Source organism: Scleropages formosus, chromosome 15 (assembly GCF_900964775.1).
Source record: "Scleropages formosus chromosome 15, fSclFor1.1, whole genome shotgun sequence".
NCBI classification, from domain to species: Eukaryota; Metazoa; Chordata; class Actinopteri; order Osteoglossiformes; family Osteoglossidae; genus Scleropages; species Scleropages formosus.
This window is the reverse complement of record NC_041820.1, coordinates 8,904,982-8,923,257: the sequence shown is the minus strand read 5'-3', so window position 1 is coordinate 8,923,257 and position 18,276 is coordinate 8,904,982. Positions and strand designations below refer to the sequence as shown.

The 18,276-nt window shown below is 42.3% G+C and overlaps 1 protein-coding gene across 4 annotated transcripts in view; it reads right to left on the bottom strand.

The window, feature by feature from the left end:
- Window positions 1-18,276, bottom strand: part of LOC108918055 (kelch-like protein 29) — a 125,283-nt gene that overhangs the window by 96,774 nt on the left and 10,233 nt on the right. Inside the window, exon 1 of one of the 4 annotated variants that reach the window (XM_029258235.1) lies at window positions 11,831-11,852. The exons of 2 other annotated variants lie outside the window; for them this stretch is intronic. Coding sequence is in view for 1 of the 2 variants with exons in the window: in XM_029258233.1 (XP_029114066.1) it covers window positions 9,953-9,981 (29 nt within the window). In the remaining variant the exon portion in view is untranslated. Of the gene's footprint in view, window positions 1-9,952; window positions 10,053-11,830; window positions 11,853-18,276 lie in introns of those variants that run through there. One more of the 4 variants, XM_029258233.1, reaches the window with a different exon arrangement.

Sequence of the window (18,276 nt, the reverse complement as noted above, 5' to 3'; positions counted from 1 at the left end):
GGGGCGAGAGCGGTGTGAATCGCTCCGGTCCACAACACACACACACACACAGCAGCGTGTTATTTAGCAACATCATCTTTCCACCGTCATCCTCAACGCCGGCAGACCGCACGTGAAACAAGGGGCGTGAATTCGACAGTTACACAAGCAGTCAAGGCATGATTAAAAAATGTCATCTCGATGGAGGGACATTATTTTAGATACGGGCTGCTACGGAATTGTTCGTTTGCCGGCGTGCGTTGAACGCCTTCCCTTATTGTGGGAACAGGAAGTCGGTTCGTTCGGTACAAACGTGGCGTCTCACGCAGGATGAGCAAAGTAAGCGGCGCTTGCCGAACGCCCAGGCACCAAAACAGCACAATCCTCAGCAGATTGTCTGTAAAAGAAAAAAAAAAAAAAAAAAAAAGGCTGTATGGTCCGATAAGTCGCACAATGGCCGTACTTCAAATATCCACATAATGCAGCAGCAAGTAATTCGCAGGCTTCACAAAGCATGGTTAGAAAAAAAGAAAAAAAAAAAAAAAAGAAAAAGATGGTGCCGTCACATCAAAATTTTTCCCCACACATTTAACAGCTGCGCCGTGGGCTGATTAGCGCTGAAAAGTTTCACACGGCACGGGGTATTCGAATAAGCGCTAAATTAAACGGTATCGAATTGCTGAGTATTTTATGCACGGTAATGTGCCAAAGCCGCAGCTATTGACAGCATCGCTGAGCAGACAGGGCTTCATAAAGCGAGCGTCGCTAAGCAGAGAAATAAAGTCAATAGTTTCCCAAAACTGACAAACAATAGCTCTGCTTTCCGGCAACATGCAGATTTGGGAGGATTACGAATGTGCAAAGTGTGAATTGGTTTTGTCAAAAGCTGTTTACATTCACTCTGCATTTAATAATGCAATTAGAACATATTATATAAGCAAACTTTTTTTTTTTTTTTTAAACGCACTTGAATCCGAGACATGCATTAGTCTCTCCTTTCAAATCCGCATAAATACATCAAAAGTCTAATTGCACAAATCACCATATTTAGAAGAAAGTTGCGGGAAAGCATAACGAAGATGGCATTCATAACCGGATTAAGAAATCATGAATTTTGGAATAAACCTGTACTACATGAGCCTTTAGACACGGTACTTCTTGATGACTATCGTTTTAAAAGGTAACATACTCCTGACGAACGATTCCTAAGGTGAATTCTCGCAAACCTAAAATGAAATTACCATTAGTTTTTACCCATTTCCGAGCCCCCAAATTAACACAAATTTATGCAAAAATACAACCAAATTTATTTCGAACGAACGGAATAGATAACTTGGACTTCGGCAGTCATTACAAGAGTTTTCCATTATTAAGTATTGTAGCTACCGGCGTTACTGGGAGTTTGAGCGGGAAAATGGGTTCATTGTAAATAGTTGAATTGCGGGTAAAATGGAATCGTGTTCAACCGCTGTGGGATTGTATTGTGCTGTTAGGAGGTTTGCCTACGTCTTCTCAGCTTCTTCAGAGCCGTTACATACTGTACATTAAAAAAAAAAAAATGTTCACAGAAAAAAAATACATACAGTATTGTGATGGTGCTACAGGTAAGTAGCATAAATAGTTCTCTTTGTGTTTTGGACATAACAGAGCAAGTTTACCCTGATTCTGTGATGTTCTCCTACGTTCTTCCTCATGTTTATTCCAAGTTTGCGGCGCTGTGTGCTGCGGAGTCTCTCTTTGGGGCAGACAGCTGCCGTTCCACACTGCATTGCAGGTAGTGAGCAGAGATTGGGCCTCTTCAATGCCATGCTGTCTGGGTATTGCCATATTTTCAGGAGAGGTATTAAAAAAAAAAAAAAAAAAATAAAAAGATATAATACACACACACACACACACACACACACAGTTTTGGACATTAACAGTTTTAATAAAAAAAGAATTACTGAAGATCCCTGTCACGGGATCCAATCTGCTGTAATACCGCAGTCTGTAATGCACTAAAGACAAAGGACACGAAAACTATGCAGATGAGTAAAGAGTCACTAAACCGGGGTTATGACAGGTAAAACAAGCAAATGAGCAGTTACGGAGGTTGAGAACTTAATGCAGTGGTAACCAAACTGTAAGAGCAAAGAAGATCTCCCGCCACTCGGCTGTCGGCAGGTACGTGAAATTCAAATGCGAGCTTCGGCAATGCAAAGTACTGCCTCGTAAGCTGAAGCAGGGTATTAAATGGGGACAGCTGGTACTGTAGTGGTTACATACGGACTTACCCTAAATTGCCCCAGGAGCATTACCTAGTTGTACAAATGGGTAAATAGTTGTAGGTAGACTAACATTAAGTCAGTCTGGAGAAACGTATCAGATAAATTAATAAATGTAAATGAGACTCCGTGTTAAGTTGAATGGGCAGGTCTCGGGGTACCACTGTATTCCAAATGGTTATACATAATAGGAAAGACTATAATGGACTGCAAACAGCGACAGTGCAGCTGTCAACCCCAATCAAAGGATCGGGGTTCGAATTATGCTGTATATCAAAAATGTACCATGAAATATAAATGTGTAAATCATTATAAGTAGCTTAATGTACAAACATTATACTGTAAACGTCTTTAGAGAGAAGCATTAGCTTAATGAATAAATAGCAATTGTAATAATAATAAAGGAATATGACAACAATAACCACCAGCCAAGCCTAAATAATTTTTTTAAAATATGACACATTTCCTGTCAACTCTAAGCGTGACACTGCAGTGTAAATCAATTTGAGAGGTTTGGCTGGGGGAAAAAGCTACATAAGGCTCTTCTGACAAGTTTATTGTACGGGCGACTCCAAAGGCAGAGCTTACTGTCACCGGTGGAGCACAAAGCGGAGTGCAGGGACTGTGGTGGTGAGGAGGAGGAGGAGGAGGAGAAATCCCTCCCATGTGCTGCGTCTCTCTTCATCCACCAAGGATGAGTCAGTTGGGAACACTCACTATCTCCGCACTTTCCCTCTGCAGTTCTCTACCTGTATTGGAATCGTCTCATTCCTGTCACTCAAACTGCGTTTGTATTTAAGAGAATTACTCCTGTTTTTCATCAATGACCTTTGGTCTTCCGCCACTCATTTCAAACATCAGCTACATGGATTATCAAATGCTGTAACATCAGTTTAAAAAAAAAAAAAAAACAAAAAAAAAAAAAAAAGCAGCCCAGGAATCATTTCTGATAATCATTCATATTGCAGCATGCTCGGCTCTGGGTTTGGATGAGGCCGAGGGAGACACGCGGACAGCGTTCATTTCGAACGTTTATTGCAACGCCAGCACACAACTAGAAGTACAGGCACGGACACAAGTAAACAATGCCCTCGATATGAGGACCCCTTTTCCTCAAGGGCCTACACCTCAAGCCAGCCTTCCCAGGCTGTTTAACACCCCTCAGATTTCCCCTCCTTTTTTTCCCACCACTGGCCAACGCACTCATCCCCTTATATTCCCCGTGAGTCCCCACAGCGGTTGAACATAATTCCATTTTACCCACAATTCAACTATTTACAATAAACCGATTTTCTCGCTCAAGCATAACACTCCCCAGCAACATGGGTTGTTACGATATCTTTATTTTCTATAGTAAGGAACAAATAGTACTAGTTGAATGTGCAACAATTTCCATGAGCAGCACTTTCCACATCTGTGTTAATTAATAAGTTAGTTGTTGACATGCTGATTATGAAACAAAGTTCATTTAACCTCGAAGCTCGACACAAAATTTAAATATGAATGCAAGCGGTGTATTATTGAAAGTGTTTACTTTTCACATACTCCAGCATTAATGGCAATTATTCAGCTAATCCAAATTTAATTAATTAGACGCAAACGCTGTTCTTCAAAGAAGGACATCATCTGCGACAGAAGAGCAGATATTCGCCAATAAATTCAGTTCAAGAAATTAGAGATTCAAGTATAATTACCATTTGTTTCAAAGAGAAATGTTTGAGGGGAAGATACTTTAAGGGCCACATATTAGCCAGTAATTACTGTCAAAAGAATAAAAATGTTTCTGCTGCGTTGAAGCAATGCCAAAATTGTTCCATATCTACAATCAAATTTAAAGTTTGTGCGCAGCTAATTAGACTGTACATACAGACGTACGTACACACATACATACAAGTGTCAAACACAGAAATTCTGCACAGACAATGACTGCAAATTGTCAGATTTGGAAAATAAGGGTGTTTAACCCTACTACGTAAAAACTGCGTGGCTGACAACAGCAGCTCTCACTTTCAGAATTCAGTTTAAATTAAAAATAGGCAAGTACACCTGATTTTTTTCTCCCTATTAATTCTGGGAATTTGCCAGCAACATCTCGCACCCATCTGCTCGCTCAAAGTAGGAATGAAAGGTTCTGCGCTGTGTCTGTAGTTCTCGGAGTTTCAGACATCAAAAGTGGCAGAAGGAGTTGCTGGGATGAGGCCGGGAAGTGTCCTCAGTGAGTTGCACGGCTTCATCTAGACAGCTGCCGGGATCGTCTCAACTGCGCCGAAACAAGGTCTATGGGCGCCTTCGCAACTCTTGCACACTACAGTTGACATCATAGTGCATGAAGACATGAAGCAGATGTGTATTTACAGTCAGTAAAAGTTCACCTTTATCTGTATACTGTATGTGCAATGTCAAAAACTGACATTAAACAAAGGCTGGTCTCGGCACACCTCAAACCCCTAATCAGGGCTAAACTGGAACCGCTCTAGTTTTTCCTACCAGGACCACGCCGGGGATGTTGTCATCTACCTGCTGAACAGAACCTACTCCCACTTGGACAAGAAGGGAAGACTATAAGAACTGTGTTCTTCGAGTTCTCCAGTACATTCAACACCATACAGCATGGGCTGCTGGGGAAGAAGCTTCAGTCAATACACCTGTGACTTTAGTTATGTTTATCTACAGAAGTTCTCTGATGAAAAAGCAACAGTTGGGGTATCAGGAATAGTAAAGACGGTCAGTACAGAGGCTCTGCGAAGGACTTTGTTGAGTACTGCAAACAGAACAAAAGGCAGCTCAACACTGAAAAGACGAATGATGTCTGTGGACTCGAGGAGGTCCAAGGATTTAATGTGTTGATGGAGAACAAGTGGAGGTATCAGGCATATACAAACACCTGGGTGTTGAAGTGGACGACGGGCTGGAGGCGACCTGCAACACTGAAGCTCTGTACAAGAAGGAACAAAGTCAACTTTACTTTGTGCAAAGGCTCAGGTCTTTTGGAGTATGCAGGTGACTGCTGCAGATGTTCTGCCAGCCTGTTGTTGCGGGTCTAGTCTTCCAGGCAGATGCATGCTGGGGAAATGGCACTGCTACAGGTGATACCAGCAGTGGGAATAAACTAATGAGCAAGGCTGCCTCAGTCCTGGGAGATTAGCTGGAGTCGCTGGAGGAAGTGGTGCAGAGAGGGACATCATGGACAATGACTCTCACCCTCAGCATGTCACCTTGGCCAAACAGAGGAACACCTTCAGCAGCTCTGTAATGAGTCCTCCCACTCTTAGGAGGGTAGGGATCTCATTGCCTGCGTGGTACTGAGCAGTCAGAAATACTTTTTCAGTTGTTCACTTATTCGTATCCACTCTATTTTACCTTGATTATAAGTAGTTATGGGGATGAAATTTGTCTTCACCTGCATTGATTGTCTCTCAGCATTTTCCAGTAGAACAGCGACTATAAATATCAACTGCAATCATGCAGTAATCAACACAGAAAAAAAAATGCAAGCAATATGTATGAAAACACGGGACTTTATTAATCCTCGCAGGCAAATTCACAAACGCAGCACTTATTGAAACACAAGGCTCAGCGTTTAAAACATAGGTAGAACTGTGAAATCACTGCTCTGCCTCCCAATCTGTCCGTTATCAATGGCTGCTTCTCCAGTGCAGGGCCCAGCTTGCAAACAGAGGGTGTGAAGCAGGGTACACCCTGGAGGAGATGCCACTCCATCACAGGGCAAAACACACACACACACACACACACACACACACACACACACACACACACACACACACACACACACACACACACACACAGAAGCTGCTTGTCCCGAGCGGGGTTGCAGTGAACTGGAGCCTAACCTGGCAAGACAGGGCGTAAGGCTGGAGGGGGAGGGGACACACCCAGGACGGACCCACTCACTCAACACAGGCAATTTAGTCACTGATCCTCTGAAACATGTCTCTACTGTGGGAAGAAACTGGAGGAAACCCATATAAACCTGTAGAGATGATGCAAACGGCACACAGCCTGAGCTGGATCCAAACCCACGCCACACCCCTGCAGCTGTGAGGTACCGGCACGACTCCCTCTGCCACTATGTCATCAGTGAAACCGAAAATTGAAAAACTCCATTTATTACATTAATATTTACTTACACAGGCCAATATTTATCAAATGTGTGGAACTGTTAAAGGGAGTTTTTTTTTAATAAACAGAAGTATGGTAATCCATCATTTGAGCTTAAATGGAGTGCTGTGTAAAGACTAATTTTCTCTTATCTCCCCCTTGCATGTGAGCAAAGACAGAATGAAGTAGCATCCAGCACCTTCCACGGACGATCGGCGGAGTCGCACCACGTGTTTCCACCCAGACCCCCCACGGACAAGCCTGCTTCGAAGATAGCGGCAAAGTAAGTTCAGACAACTTCCAGTACGCATTTGGCTCATTTTTTTTGTTAATGAGTCACCGTATCTGAAACTTGATCAGTCTCACAGAGACGATGGATAAAATAATGGTTTATGACAATTTGACAGTTTTCCCGTGGGTTCGTGCACAATTCGCTAAAATCACTGCGACTAATGAATAAATTGTTCAAAGTCGGTGAATGTGAGGCCTCTTTCGTCTTCATTCCTGAGGCCTAATTAGTGCCTAAAAGAACAAGTTCCTGGTTAAATCATGGATCTGCTCTGGGTCTCTGAGAAGCCAAATAAATGGGAGTGTAGGTCTTAATGGCCGTGCACTAAAGAGCCAGCGGAAAACAATTTGTACAAGTGCACAGCCCACCACAACCACATTCTCTAACACCATTACTCTCCTGTGCCACTGATTAAGTTGCCACATTGTTCCGCTGCCACATTAGTCATGTATGATTCAAGGAAAAAAAAAAATTACTTGTGATAATTACAAAAAACAAATCCTGGCTTAAAACTTTGTACTTACATTGCACTGGCTCCTTTAATTAAACACATTGGGACAAGATTGGCTGTTCATAACTCACTTTGTTCATAACTCCAAAGTCTATTACTCCAAAATAAAAATCAATAAAAGCTTCATACAAATGTAACTTGGTCTACTTAAACGTTAAGTTGTGCAAAAACCTTGGCTCTGGCTATAATAAACAAAAAATAAAAACTAAGACTTGGCGAGCAGATAGAGATTACACTCACGCTGCTACAGGCAATTTACAAAACATGTGTTAAGAAAATGCAATTAGAAAAACAAATGAACATTTGTACTACAGAAAATGAGTAACTCAACAAGTTGTAACTTGGAAGGTAACGACTAAGAACACTGCTTAGTTAAACTAATCAGACAACACGGAAAAAATACGCACATTACTCTTCAAAGTACACATGGACTGTCGCTACTTAGAACTATAAAATTCAGAGAACATATTTGTTATGGTTTATCTCAGGCACTTAGAATCAATATTGTGTTTTGGAGACTATGATATGGGGCTGCTGTGGAGTCCCGAGCTCCTTTAGAAGGTCAGACTTAGGAAATACTGACCGATGTCAGTATTTCGCTGCTTACAAGCATACATAGAATTAAATGTATTAACTTACTTCATTTTCTCCACAGCAAGTTACATTGTTAAGCTACTTACAATTATTTACCTGCTTATTTAGCTGGGTAATTTCACAGGAGCAAGTTAGGCCAAGTACCTTGCTCAAGGGTACGACAACTGGAGGTGGAATTCAAACCTGCAACCTTCAGGGCCAAAGGCAGCCGCTCTAACCACTGCACTACCAGTTTTGCTTCGCTCTGTCTGGCCAGTTACAATAAATCGAGACATGTCATCCACACTGATTTCTGTCCTCCTCAGAGATGCTACCCCACCAGATCGCAAAGGTCACATTAGAGTCATAAAAATGTACTTTCACCTACCATGGGGGCAGGGGGGGGGAGGAATCTCACTAGTCCATTTCACAAAATCATATATAAATAATAACCCTGTTTAGGATATGCAGAAATAAATAACTGGTCAGAATCATTCCCGCCTAAAGTGTGGAATTACGGAACTTCATCTAATCTCCTTCAGCCTCTCGCATCCAATTCCCCGTAATGCGGCTCGTGCGATGGAACGGAAGGAGGACCTCGATAAGTGTGTTGAGGATGATTGGCAGGGGGGTCATAAGCAGTGTCTCACTCCAGGTTCATTTGCAACACAATGAGAGGTTCTCGACCCCGATGCGCACAAACTGTGCGCGCGCCCCCCTCCTTCCCTCCCTCCCTCCCTCCCCTTCCAATAAAGGGAACAAACAGATGTCATAAGCACTAAATGTCAACGGGGGGCCTGGGGCTTTAGCATACAGCCCTGAGCTCCAAGACCGCAGCGTGTCCAAGTCCGAGGGCTGGAATGCCACTTTCCCCTGGAGGTTATCGACTATGAAAGTTTACCTTTCCGAAAAGCACGCATTTGAGTTTGGCCGCAATTTAACGTGCGCGATAAGGTTATCACCCACTTGGAAGTAGTTGCATATTCATCAAGTGGATTAAAGATAGTTTGCATTACAGCTGCATGATGGCATTGAGAACTTTTTTTTTTTTTTTTTTTTTAATTTACTCCCAGAAAGACTAAGCAGTGTTCGAAGAAGTGACAAATGCCTTTGGATAAAGCTTTAGACAGCAGTGCTGGGATATCTCCCCGGAGAGTTTACAGAAGCGCTGTTAAAAAGGTGATTCTCCTCCGAGTGTAAGCAATTACCCAGGGCAATCTCGGTGGCGAGAAGAACAAGCTCGACTTCTCCACCCCCCCACCGTGTTTATCGATACGTGCTCAGGTTTACGTTGCGCTGTGCACAATACACATCCAGCGCAAAAACTGCACAGAATACAGGGAATGCATCTGACGTGCATTTTTCAAATGCACGTAGGAGGCTCAGGCCATCCTAAAAAAAACAGGGAAAAAGATGAGATTTTGTAGATTAACTGTTCAGTGTGCATATGATTCATTCTGATTAACGGTGAAATGCGTTCTCCAACTTTAGACATGGAAGGGCAACTTCATCCATTTTGTTCATTACTGAGATTTCAGGATTATCAGATTTTCCAAAGAACTGATGACTTCGTTGACAACAGAGTACACTCAAACCGACTCAAACTTTTCTATTCATATGACAGAAATGTCAAGCAATTACGGAAAAAATAAATTCAAACTTAATACCAAAAATTAAACGGAGTGGATGCCGTACTTCCTACTATTCGGTTTAAGGGATGGTTATAAAAAAGTCAGTTTGTTGTTTGCAGTTCCCAGAAACAATGCTTTTAAAAAAAATCCTTACCTTCCAATCTTAGACTACACAATATAATTAATAATTTGTTTTTCGACCGATAATTGTCTTTAAAGCAACTGATAGCTGGCTGTTTTTACCATAGTAGTTCAGAGTACAGTAAGTGCCATGCTCAAGGGTAGTAAAGGAGAGCGGGGTTTGAACCAACACCCTTCCGGTTAAAAATCTATACCCTTAGCTGCTACACCGCTCCACATACAAACGTTCTCACAGTAGCTGCGTGAGGCGGACCAAGGCTCACACAGCCTGGTAAACTGCGATTAGCGGATACACTTCAAATTCAGACACAACATGAATTCCACCTTTTTCTTTCCCCATAGAGTGTTTTCCGACCTTGTAGCCTCCCCTCTACACCAGAATCGACTCAAAGGCACAAAAAAAAAGTGCCTTAGAAGTCAGAATAAAAGTAGCAAATAAATTCACCTGAATGCCGCTCGAGCTGGTATGGACATTTCCACTTGGTTTACATGGTATCAGGACCACATGGTGACCTGGTCGGATTCCAGAGCCCTCAGCTTTTGTGCTCCTGAGATTCCCCAAAAAAAAAAAAAAAAAAACAAAAACACGCAAACATACGTGATATTCAGCATTCGCACGAACGCTGGAAAAGCATTCACGCAGGACATGTGCGTCACGCTTCCTGGTCTTGATACAAGTAAACTTAGAAGCGCTCGGGAGGCTGCTTCTGTGCACTCAGCTATTTCTGGGTGCTATTTCTGGACGTGGCATTGATAGCATTAGCAAAAGCAATTAACCTCGGGGATCGCCATCACTTCCTTACAGTGACAAGGGCTCAGAATGTGGGGGAGGGACGAGAGAAAGAAATAAAGAAAGAAAAAGAAAGAAAGAGGCATGGCCTGGATGTGGTATCGACTCCTTTGTACAAGTGCGAAGCACCGAAGCGGCCCGGATTTCGGGACAAACTGGACGAGGCAAGTTTACGGCTCCCCCAAAAAGACAAGTTCTGCAGAAAGATGAAACAAACACGGTACCGTCAAAAAGCCTCCTGATCTGAATGCAGCTCCGCAGGACTGTAATAATTACGTACACTAATTCTAAATGTCAACAGCTAAATTACGGGAGGCCGGGTCCCTCGTCTCCGCAAGCCGGCTTTGTGCGGCTCAACAACTTACTCCGGGCTTAATGGAGGCCTCTGAATGAGGAGCCCTTTTCATCATCAGCAGCTCTTGTTCCACGCTGCCGATGCCCGCGACTGCGGCGCGACGACAATAACTTCACAAAGGACTTCTCCGCTTCTGACAGACGGATTAAATGAGTCAACGCGACTAGAAGATTCCATCTTCTTTCAAGCAGGCTCCAGGTAACTTAATGCATGTGAACAAATACACATCATCACCACCATCCTCACTACTACTATTCATCATGCACATTAACATTTGTTCAGCGCTGCAATCACACACACACACACACACACACACACACACACACTAATTTAGAGTCACCAGTCCGTGTAAAACACGTCTTAGGGCTGTGGATCACACCCGCAGGCCTGGAGCAGTGAGGCACCAGTGCTACCTGCTGTGCTGCTCCATCATCATCATCATCAGATCCATTATTATTCAGTAGAATAATAATTATCATGGAAACTAAAGCCAATATGCCTATCGAAATCTGGACTACAGCAAACACCGTAGCCTTTCTCATACTGAACGTGTAAAATACGTACATTTAAATTGAATAAAAACCCATTAAAGAATGTATTTGCACAATATTTATATAAAAATGCAAACTGCAGTCTGCGTGACAGTACATTTCCATGTCGCCCAGCGGCTGCGCTATATCTGAGCAATGAAGTTATACATCAATTACAAGGCACATCCAGCACAGTCGCGTCTCTGCATTACATCCACTTGGCCGGTGAAAGGTATGAATGCACAATGCTTTGCGATGACAGCTCGCTATTTTTGGGCCCAGAATGGGGAACGGCAATAAAGAAAAAGAAACTCGGAATCAGCGTCGGGGGGGGGGGAGAATAAATAAATAAATAAAATGAGAGCTAACAAGCGGCAAACGGAACAAAGAGGCAAACGGTCCAAGCAAACTCTCGAGGCAGAAGTGGGTAAATGGAGGAAAATTACAGAAATTCAGGTACATCTTGCAATGTCAGGTCTGATTAAGTGGGAAACAAAGAGCACAGCTGTGCTGCAAGGTGGCCCAGCGAGGGCCATGCCATACAAATGAACGCTGTAACCCCCCCCAAACCCCCCACCTTCCCTCGCTGTGACCCGATCCACATAATGACACTCAGCGGTGAAGGTCCGATGGCCCGAGGACTCGCACCTCACAGCAGCTTCACTCGGTCCCCGCAGAAGGTGGCATCTAACCTATTATGCAAAATAATAATAATTAGCCTAAGATAAAAACTGCTATAAAATTACTTATTCTAATAACTTATACTTATTACTTATTTTAATGGGTCCTCAGAGTTTACCTGAATTCCTACATTTGTAAAAACTAGCAGAAATCAAGCTTAGCTGCATATCTGTCAGTCTACCTAACAACCACTTGCTTTTCTTTACTATAACGATTTTATGCAGTTTAATTTCATTTATATTTTCCCAAAGTCAGATACAGCGCTCAGTTACTATGTATTTTTTTTCCCCCATTTATACAGCAGGGCCAATTTTACAGCATAAATTCGGTATACCTTGATGAAGGGTACTGCAGCAGGGGTGGGATTAGAACCGAGGCCTTTGAGTCCAAAGTCGCAGCGTTAACGTAGCGCAAGATTACGTGATGTGTCCGTAGCTCATTTGGTCCATTTGCACATCAAGAGACGAAGTCGACATCCGTGTATAAATTCTGTAAGAAATTAAGAATGTGTGATGCAGCCCTACATCTTTTGTCGAGGATAAATTAAAAAGAACCCCAACCTGCCAGCAAGTCGAATCACAGTCAGATTTCAATCAGCAGCTCAATCAAGCATAATTAATTAAAAGATGTGATGTTCCAAAAACCAGCATGCATACTGGGGAAAGTGCGGAGAACCATTGGTGCAGATTAATGCTTTGAACCTTAAACCTCGATTAAACCTGCACCCGCAAGACACACCCCTTACACTGACTTCTAGTCACGCTAGCTATAAGTACACTTACATTTATTCATTTAGTTGACTCTTTTCTCCAAAGCAACTTACAATGTTAAGGTGACAATCAGCACACACTTACAATTATTTACCATTTAGGCAGCTGGGTAATTTTTTTTTTTTTTTTTTTTTTTTTTACTAGAGCAATTTAGGGCAAGTACCTTGCTCGAGGAGGGAGTCAAACCTGCAACCTTTAGATCCAAAAGCAGCAGCTCTAACCACTACGCTACCAGCTGTCCCTCGTAGGAAAGAGCAGCCAAATTTGAAACAAAATAAATAATGCATTTCATTTGTTATTTAAATTACTTCTGGAGATTCAACCCTGCTCCATGTTCAGCTAATTAAAAAGGCACCAACGTGAAGTGCGGAGGTGCGTAAAACGTGCGCCGTTGGAGCGATGGAGCGCTGTGCCGCGGCAGTAACGCGCCCGGCGGAAAGCAAAAGAACTGCTCCACGCGAGGGCGGGACAAGCCGCTCACAGCTCCGGGTTCGGACACGGGGCGGAGCCCGGCTCGACCTGCGTGGAGTTTTCAGGTTTTACTTTGGTCCGTGTGCGTTTCCTCCCAAGATCCAAAAAGTGTGTTTTGGGTGAACTGGTGACTAATTCATGGGAGAGAGAGACTGATCGTCCTCTGATGGACTGGCGTCCCATCTAGGGTTTACCCTGCCTTACACACAGTGTTTCCAGGATAGGTTCTTGACCACCGCAACCAGCACTGGACAGAAGGGTACTAATGATGGATGAATGATGCTTCAAACATGTTTCGAAGGCAGCAAACAAATGCACATCAGCGTCTGCACGAGAAAACCAAGCTATTCCTATCCTTTTTTTTTTTAATTTTATTTTGTAATCAGTTATCTTTTAGCCATCTACACACTCAGGAAATGAAGCAGACTGCAATCGATGCAGAGAACACATTTTAATTAGTCTTTGACGGTCGCCGAGGCCTACTCGCACGCATTATAGATTTAGGAAACGTATTTCAAAGGGATGACCTGGTCCACTATAAGGAAAAATCCAATACCCAACACAATATCTGACACACATCCTTGCACCTAATGAAAGTTCCATTATGAATCGTTGTTCATTGATACAGGGGCGGGCACTAAATATATCCATTATAATGTCTTAAATTCATACATTTCGAAATATAAATGCATGCGGAGCTTTTTTTTTTTTTTCTTTTTTTTAAATATTTGCATTTATAGTCGAATAAAATAAAATAGCTTTTTCGAAACGTTACGACCTTGAATATTTTGGTAGGGTAAAAATCACAGCCAAAAGTTCAAACTGGATGCAATAACGTGTCAGTTAAGACATAACCAACTCCGAGAGGCAGACAGGCTGACAGACGGAAAAATGTTGGACAGGTTGACAGACAGAAAAATTTGAAGCCAGACAGATAGAAATGGTAACTGTCAAAGAACGGATGAAAATGCGTGACGCTGAGTGACGACGGAAGTTTTTAATATGCAGTCAAATGAAACGTTAAGCAGACCGGTAACCCCACTTGCATCGTGTGGGGAAAATAATAATACAAGACAACTCATTAAAGCCGCAGCACAGCAGATGTGTTCAGTCTCTTGAACGACACTGACAAAGCAGTGAACATAAAAAAAAAAAAAAAAAAAAAGAAATCAGAACTTAGATAAAGAACAAAAAGTCACGCATGCACTGACCACTTTATATTGCATAATTCACACTTCTTCCTACTCATAATTAATATTTTCACTAGAATTATTTATACGATTATTATTTTCATAATCATTTAACCCCTCGACGCCTGGGTTCGTAACATTAATATATTCCATTCCGAATTCAGCTGCGGTAAGAGGCTGCGAGCGGCCATGTACAACGCTGCTCCTTTTGTCCACCACTAATGTATTTTCCTTGCTTTTACAAAGTCATCTGCGTTGCAAAGCCACATTCAAAGCCGTACTTAAGCATCTCACGACACCCCCCTCAACCCCTAAACACACTATGTCTTTCATTACACATTTATTATGTGAACTTCACTTGGCCCTAGATCCGCGGAGGGGAACCGCTCGTGGCGCAGCTCTTGGATTTCTTTGCAGCAGAGCAGCACGGAGAAATGCACACGTAATAAATCAAAGGGCGGGCCCCTCGAGCCACCAGCTCGCCAGCTGACATTTCGACGGAGATGGTGCCAACGTTCCATCCTGGGCGCCCGATGAAACCATTAAATGAAGCTGTACATTGACGAACGCGCGAGGCGAAGCCAACGAGGAGTCTTCCGCATGGCCAAGACATACATGGTGGGTGGGGGAAGGGGGGCGCAGCAGCTCTTGTTCCACATTCACGTCGAAGGGTTGCGTCGTCCCGCATTCGCATGCCGCGCTGAGAACGTGCACCATCCCATTCCAACATTCTATCAACATTCCAGCTTTCCGAGACCGACATTTCCCTTTCGATTTAGTTTTACTTGAATTTCCTTTACCGTTCATTTTCTAACATTTGTGCTGTCAGGTGCCCAAAGGTTAGCTGGCAGTAGAAAGCACAAAAAGGGGAGTGTGACACTGCTATAATTTAACTTGCTTCCACTGCATTAAGGCTCATGTTTTTGAGTGCTGCTGAAAAACAAGATGAGGAAATGTTGTATATTCATCTGATGAATCGGTCAACAATAGGATGGACGGAAAGTGCAGTGTTTTTTTTTTTCCTTCTTAGTGATTATAGCTGTGATTACAGCATAAGAGCAGGGACATCAAAACTCTGTAGCTCTTATTGGCTGTGACTCTGTGGTTAAAAAGGACTTCGGAGTTACGAAAAAAAGTGAGTTATGAACAGACGTACAGTCCCAGAGGTGTTCATCAGTTGAAGAGCCAGCAGGAGTATAATGTCGTCAATCGTCTTTTTATAACAAGCTACATTTCATGGCTGCCAATAAGAAATTAACTTTTGGGGGAAGAAGAGAAAAACAAACAAAAAAAAAAACGCAACTCAACTGTAAACCCCCTGGCCTATAACAACGCTTGCAAAGCCACATCCTATTCGTTTTATGTAAAGCGACAACCCCATACTGTGTATCTGGTTCACAGATATTACACTCAACAGCCGCGGGTTAGGCATCATGCCGAGACCCCTATGGTGCCCTGGCCCCTGGGAATATCCTTGCCTTTGCCTCTTTATTTGAAATGCCTTAATTGCTACGTGTGGTGCCATCCAGGCAGAGATTACAAGGATTCATTGACAAAAAGGCGATGGCCTTTGTTTTTAAGGAAGTATTAATAAACCTGCGGTGCTCATTTAAATTAACAGTATAAGTCCTTACCCAGAGGCTGCAGAATATTATACAGATGAAAAGGTTACAACCTCATCCTGAGCGAATGCTTTTTTTTTTGCAAGAAAATTAACAAGATAATTAGAAGGAAAAATTAATCAACTCAGAATAAATTCAAATTATTCACGTGTGCACTGGAACAAAAGTGCAGCAAGGCAATTCAAGTGTGAAAATATAGGTCTTTGACATGTTAAACCCTCATATGCTACCCAGAGCAGCCTTTATCTAGCCTTGGGCAAGATAATTTAATAAACCAACTATTCCACTGTATTTGTGATGCGATACAAAGGTAACACAAAGAAAATGAAAGATGTCAGTTGTGTTTTCATAAAAGATGAGTGACAGTACAACGTGAACTCAAGAAGGTGCAATAAAAATAATCTATGATTATGATCCAACAGGGGGGCACAGTGGTGCAGCAAGTAGCACTATTGCCTCATAGCGCTGGGCTGTTTGGGTGTTCGTTCCAATCCGGCTCAGTCCCTGTGGAGCCCACATGTTCTGTGGATGGGAGTAACCCCCTTTCCGTGTCCCCAGCATTTTAAAGATAGGCTCCAGACCACCACGACTCTGACCAGGACAAGCGCCTAAGACGTGTGAGTAAGGGATGCAGGTAACAATTTAAGATCCTTATACTGCTACATAGACCATAATAAATGTCACCTCCATTAATATAACTGACATCAATAAGTGCAGCTCCCAAGTCTAAATACGAGCTGTAAATACCAGTAAAATAAAATCAAATGTGCGTACCTAACTATCAACAAAGGTTGATTAAGCACTGATTTGTGGATCTCACGCAAATTAGAATGTTGTACTTCTACTAAAACTTATTAACGTTATAATTTTAACATTCGATGACAAACACACACACAAAAAATAAAATACACATACACAGTAGCTTCCTTCACATAATTTTAATTTAACTCCTTTCTTAACCTTATCATCAATTATGACATCCAACTGCGAGCCTCCATTCTGGCATTTTTCAAGCAGTTACCTTAATGAAATGTAATTGTATGAGGCTACTCATGGTACACTTCACTAGAAGTAATGGAAAACTATTTCTGTGGGCACAAATGTGTGATATTTACATCCCCAAAGCAACTCATCAAAAGGACATTTCTTACTGTTGAGCACATTTCTTAATAATCCAATAATTTTAACCCTGTTGTGGCAGTCAGTTTGAGTCATGTTCGGTATTTAAAGTTTGGGGAAGTCTTGTTAAAATATATTTAAGTCCTATATAGGTTCTGTGCAGTGAGCATCCTGCATTTGAAAGGCCTCATCAGTGACAGATTATAGATTGTGCCAGAACAGGCATGAACATACATCTCAGATATAAGATGAATGTATCATTTCAGATCCTGGGGATGTGTGATGCACGTGCCTGCTTTGAAAACAACACTGTGCATCTAACTTTTACATAAAGATATTACAATTGCATTACTACCTAGGACATAATTGTGTGAATTCTACCAACTTTCAGTGCAATAAATTGTGTGCAATTTTTTCTGCAAATTTATTAAAGAAAATTTTTCCACGACGGGACCATCGCTTTCATCATATTTTTTAAAAGGGGTCCAGAGTCTAAAAAACGATGATGAACCTCTGCATAATTTTACGTTCAGATGTCGAGTTTAACAAATAAAACACTTAAATAAAATATCCCCCTTTTCAGAGAATAAAAAATAAAAAACGCTATTGTAAGGACACTTATCCTCGTGTGACACCAAAAGGGATCATTGACACTCTCCGCGAAGCCCATTGTGTTAGGTGAGGTCTGACGGCGTCTCACAAAAAGGGCCATCTTTCTATCGCACAAAGGCTGTCATGTAGGCAGTAAGTCAATTCAAGGAAGGAATTTCAAAAATAACTAGGCATGTCATAAGATTTATGGTGTCACCTTGACCGTGACAATCAGCTGAACACTTGGCTGGAGCTGTCGTGACACAGCAGGATTATTTCTAATCTAAGGGCAGAGTTTTTGTTTTACAGGAGAGACAATTAGAGATTATGACACTTTCATAATAGGTAGGCCTACACTCCATCATATTAACATAATTCCTGTGGGGGGGGGGGGGGGGGGGTACATCTTTACATAATAAGGAGGACAGAAGAAAGAGGTATTCTGCAGTTTTCTTTCAGCACTCAAAATTAGATATTCATTTATACAGCACGGTAGCCTTACCTTATCAATTCAGAGTAAATACCTTGATTGCATGGACCAGAAGCAGCAGGAGCAAGAGTTGAACCAGGGACTTCCAACTGCAGAGCAACAGCTCTGACCACCACACCACACCTTCTGCTGCACCAAGAGTAACGTCAATGCACTGGAC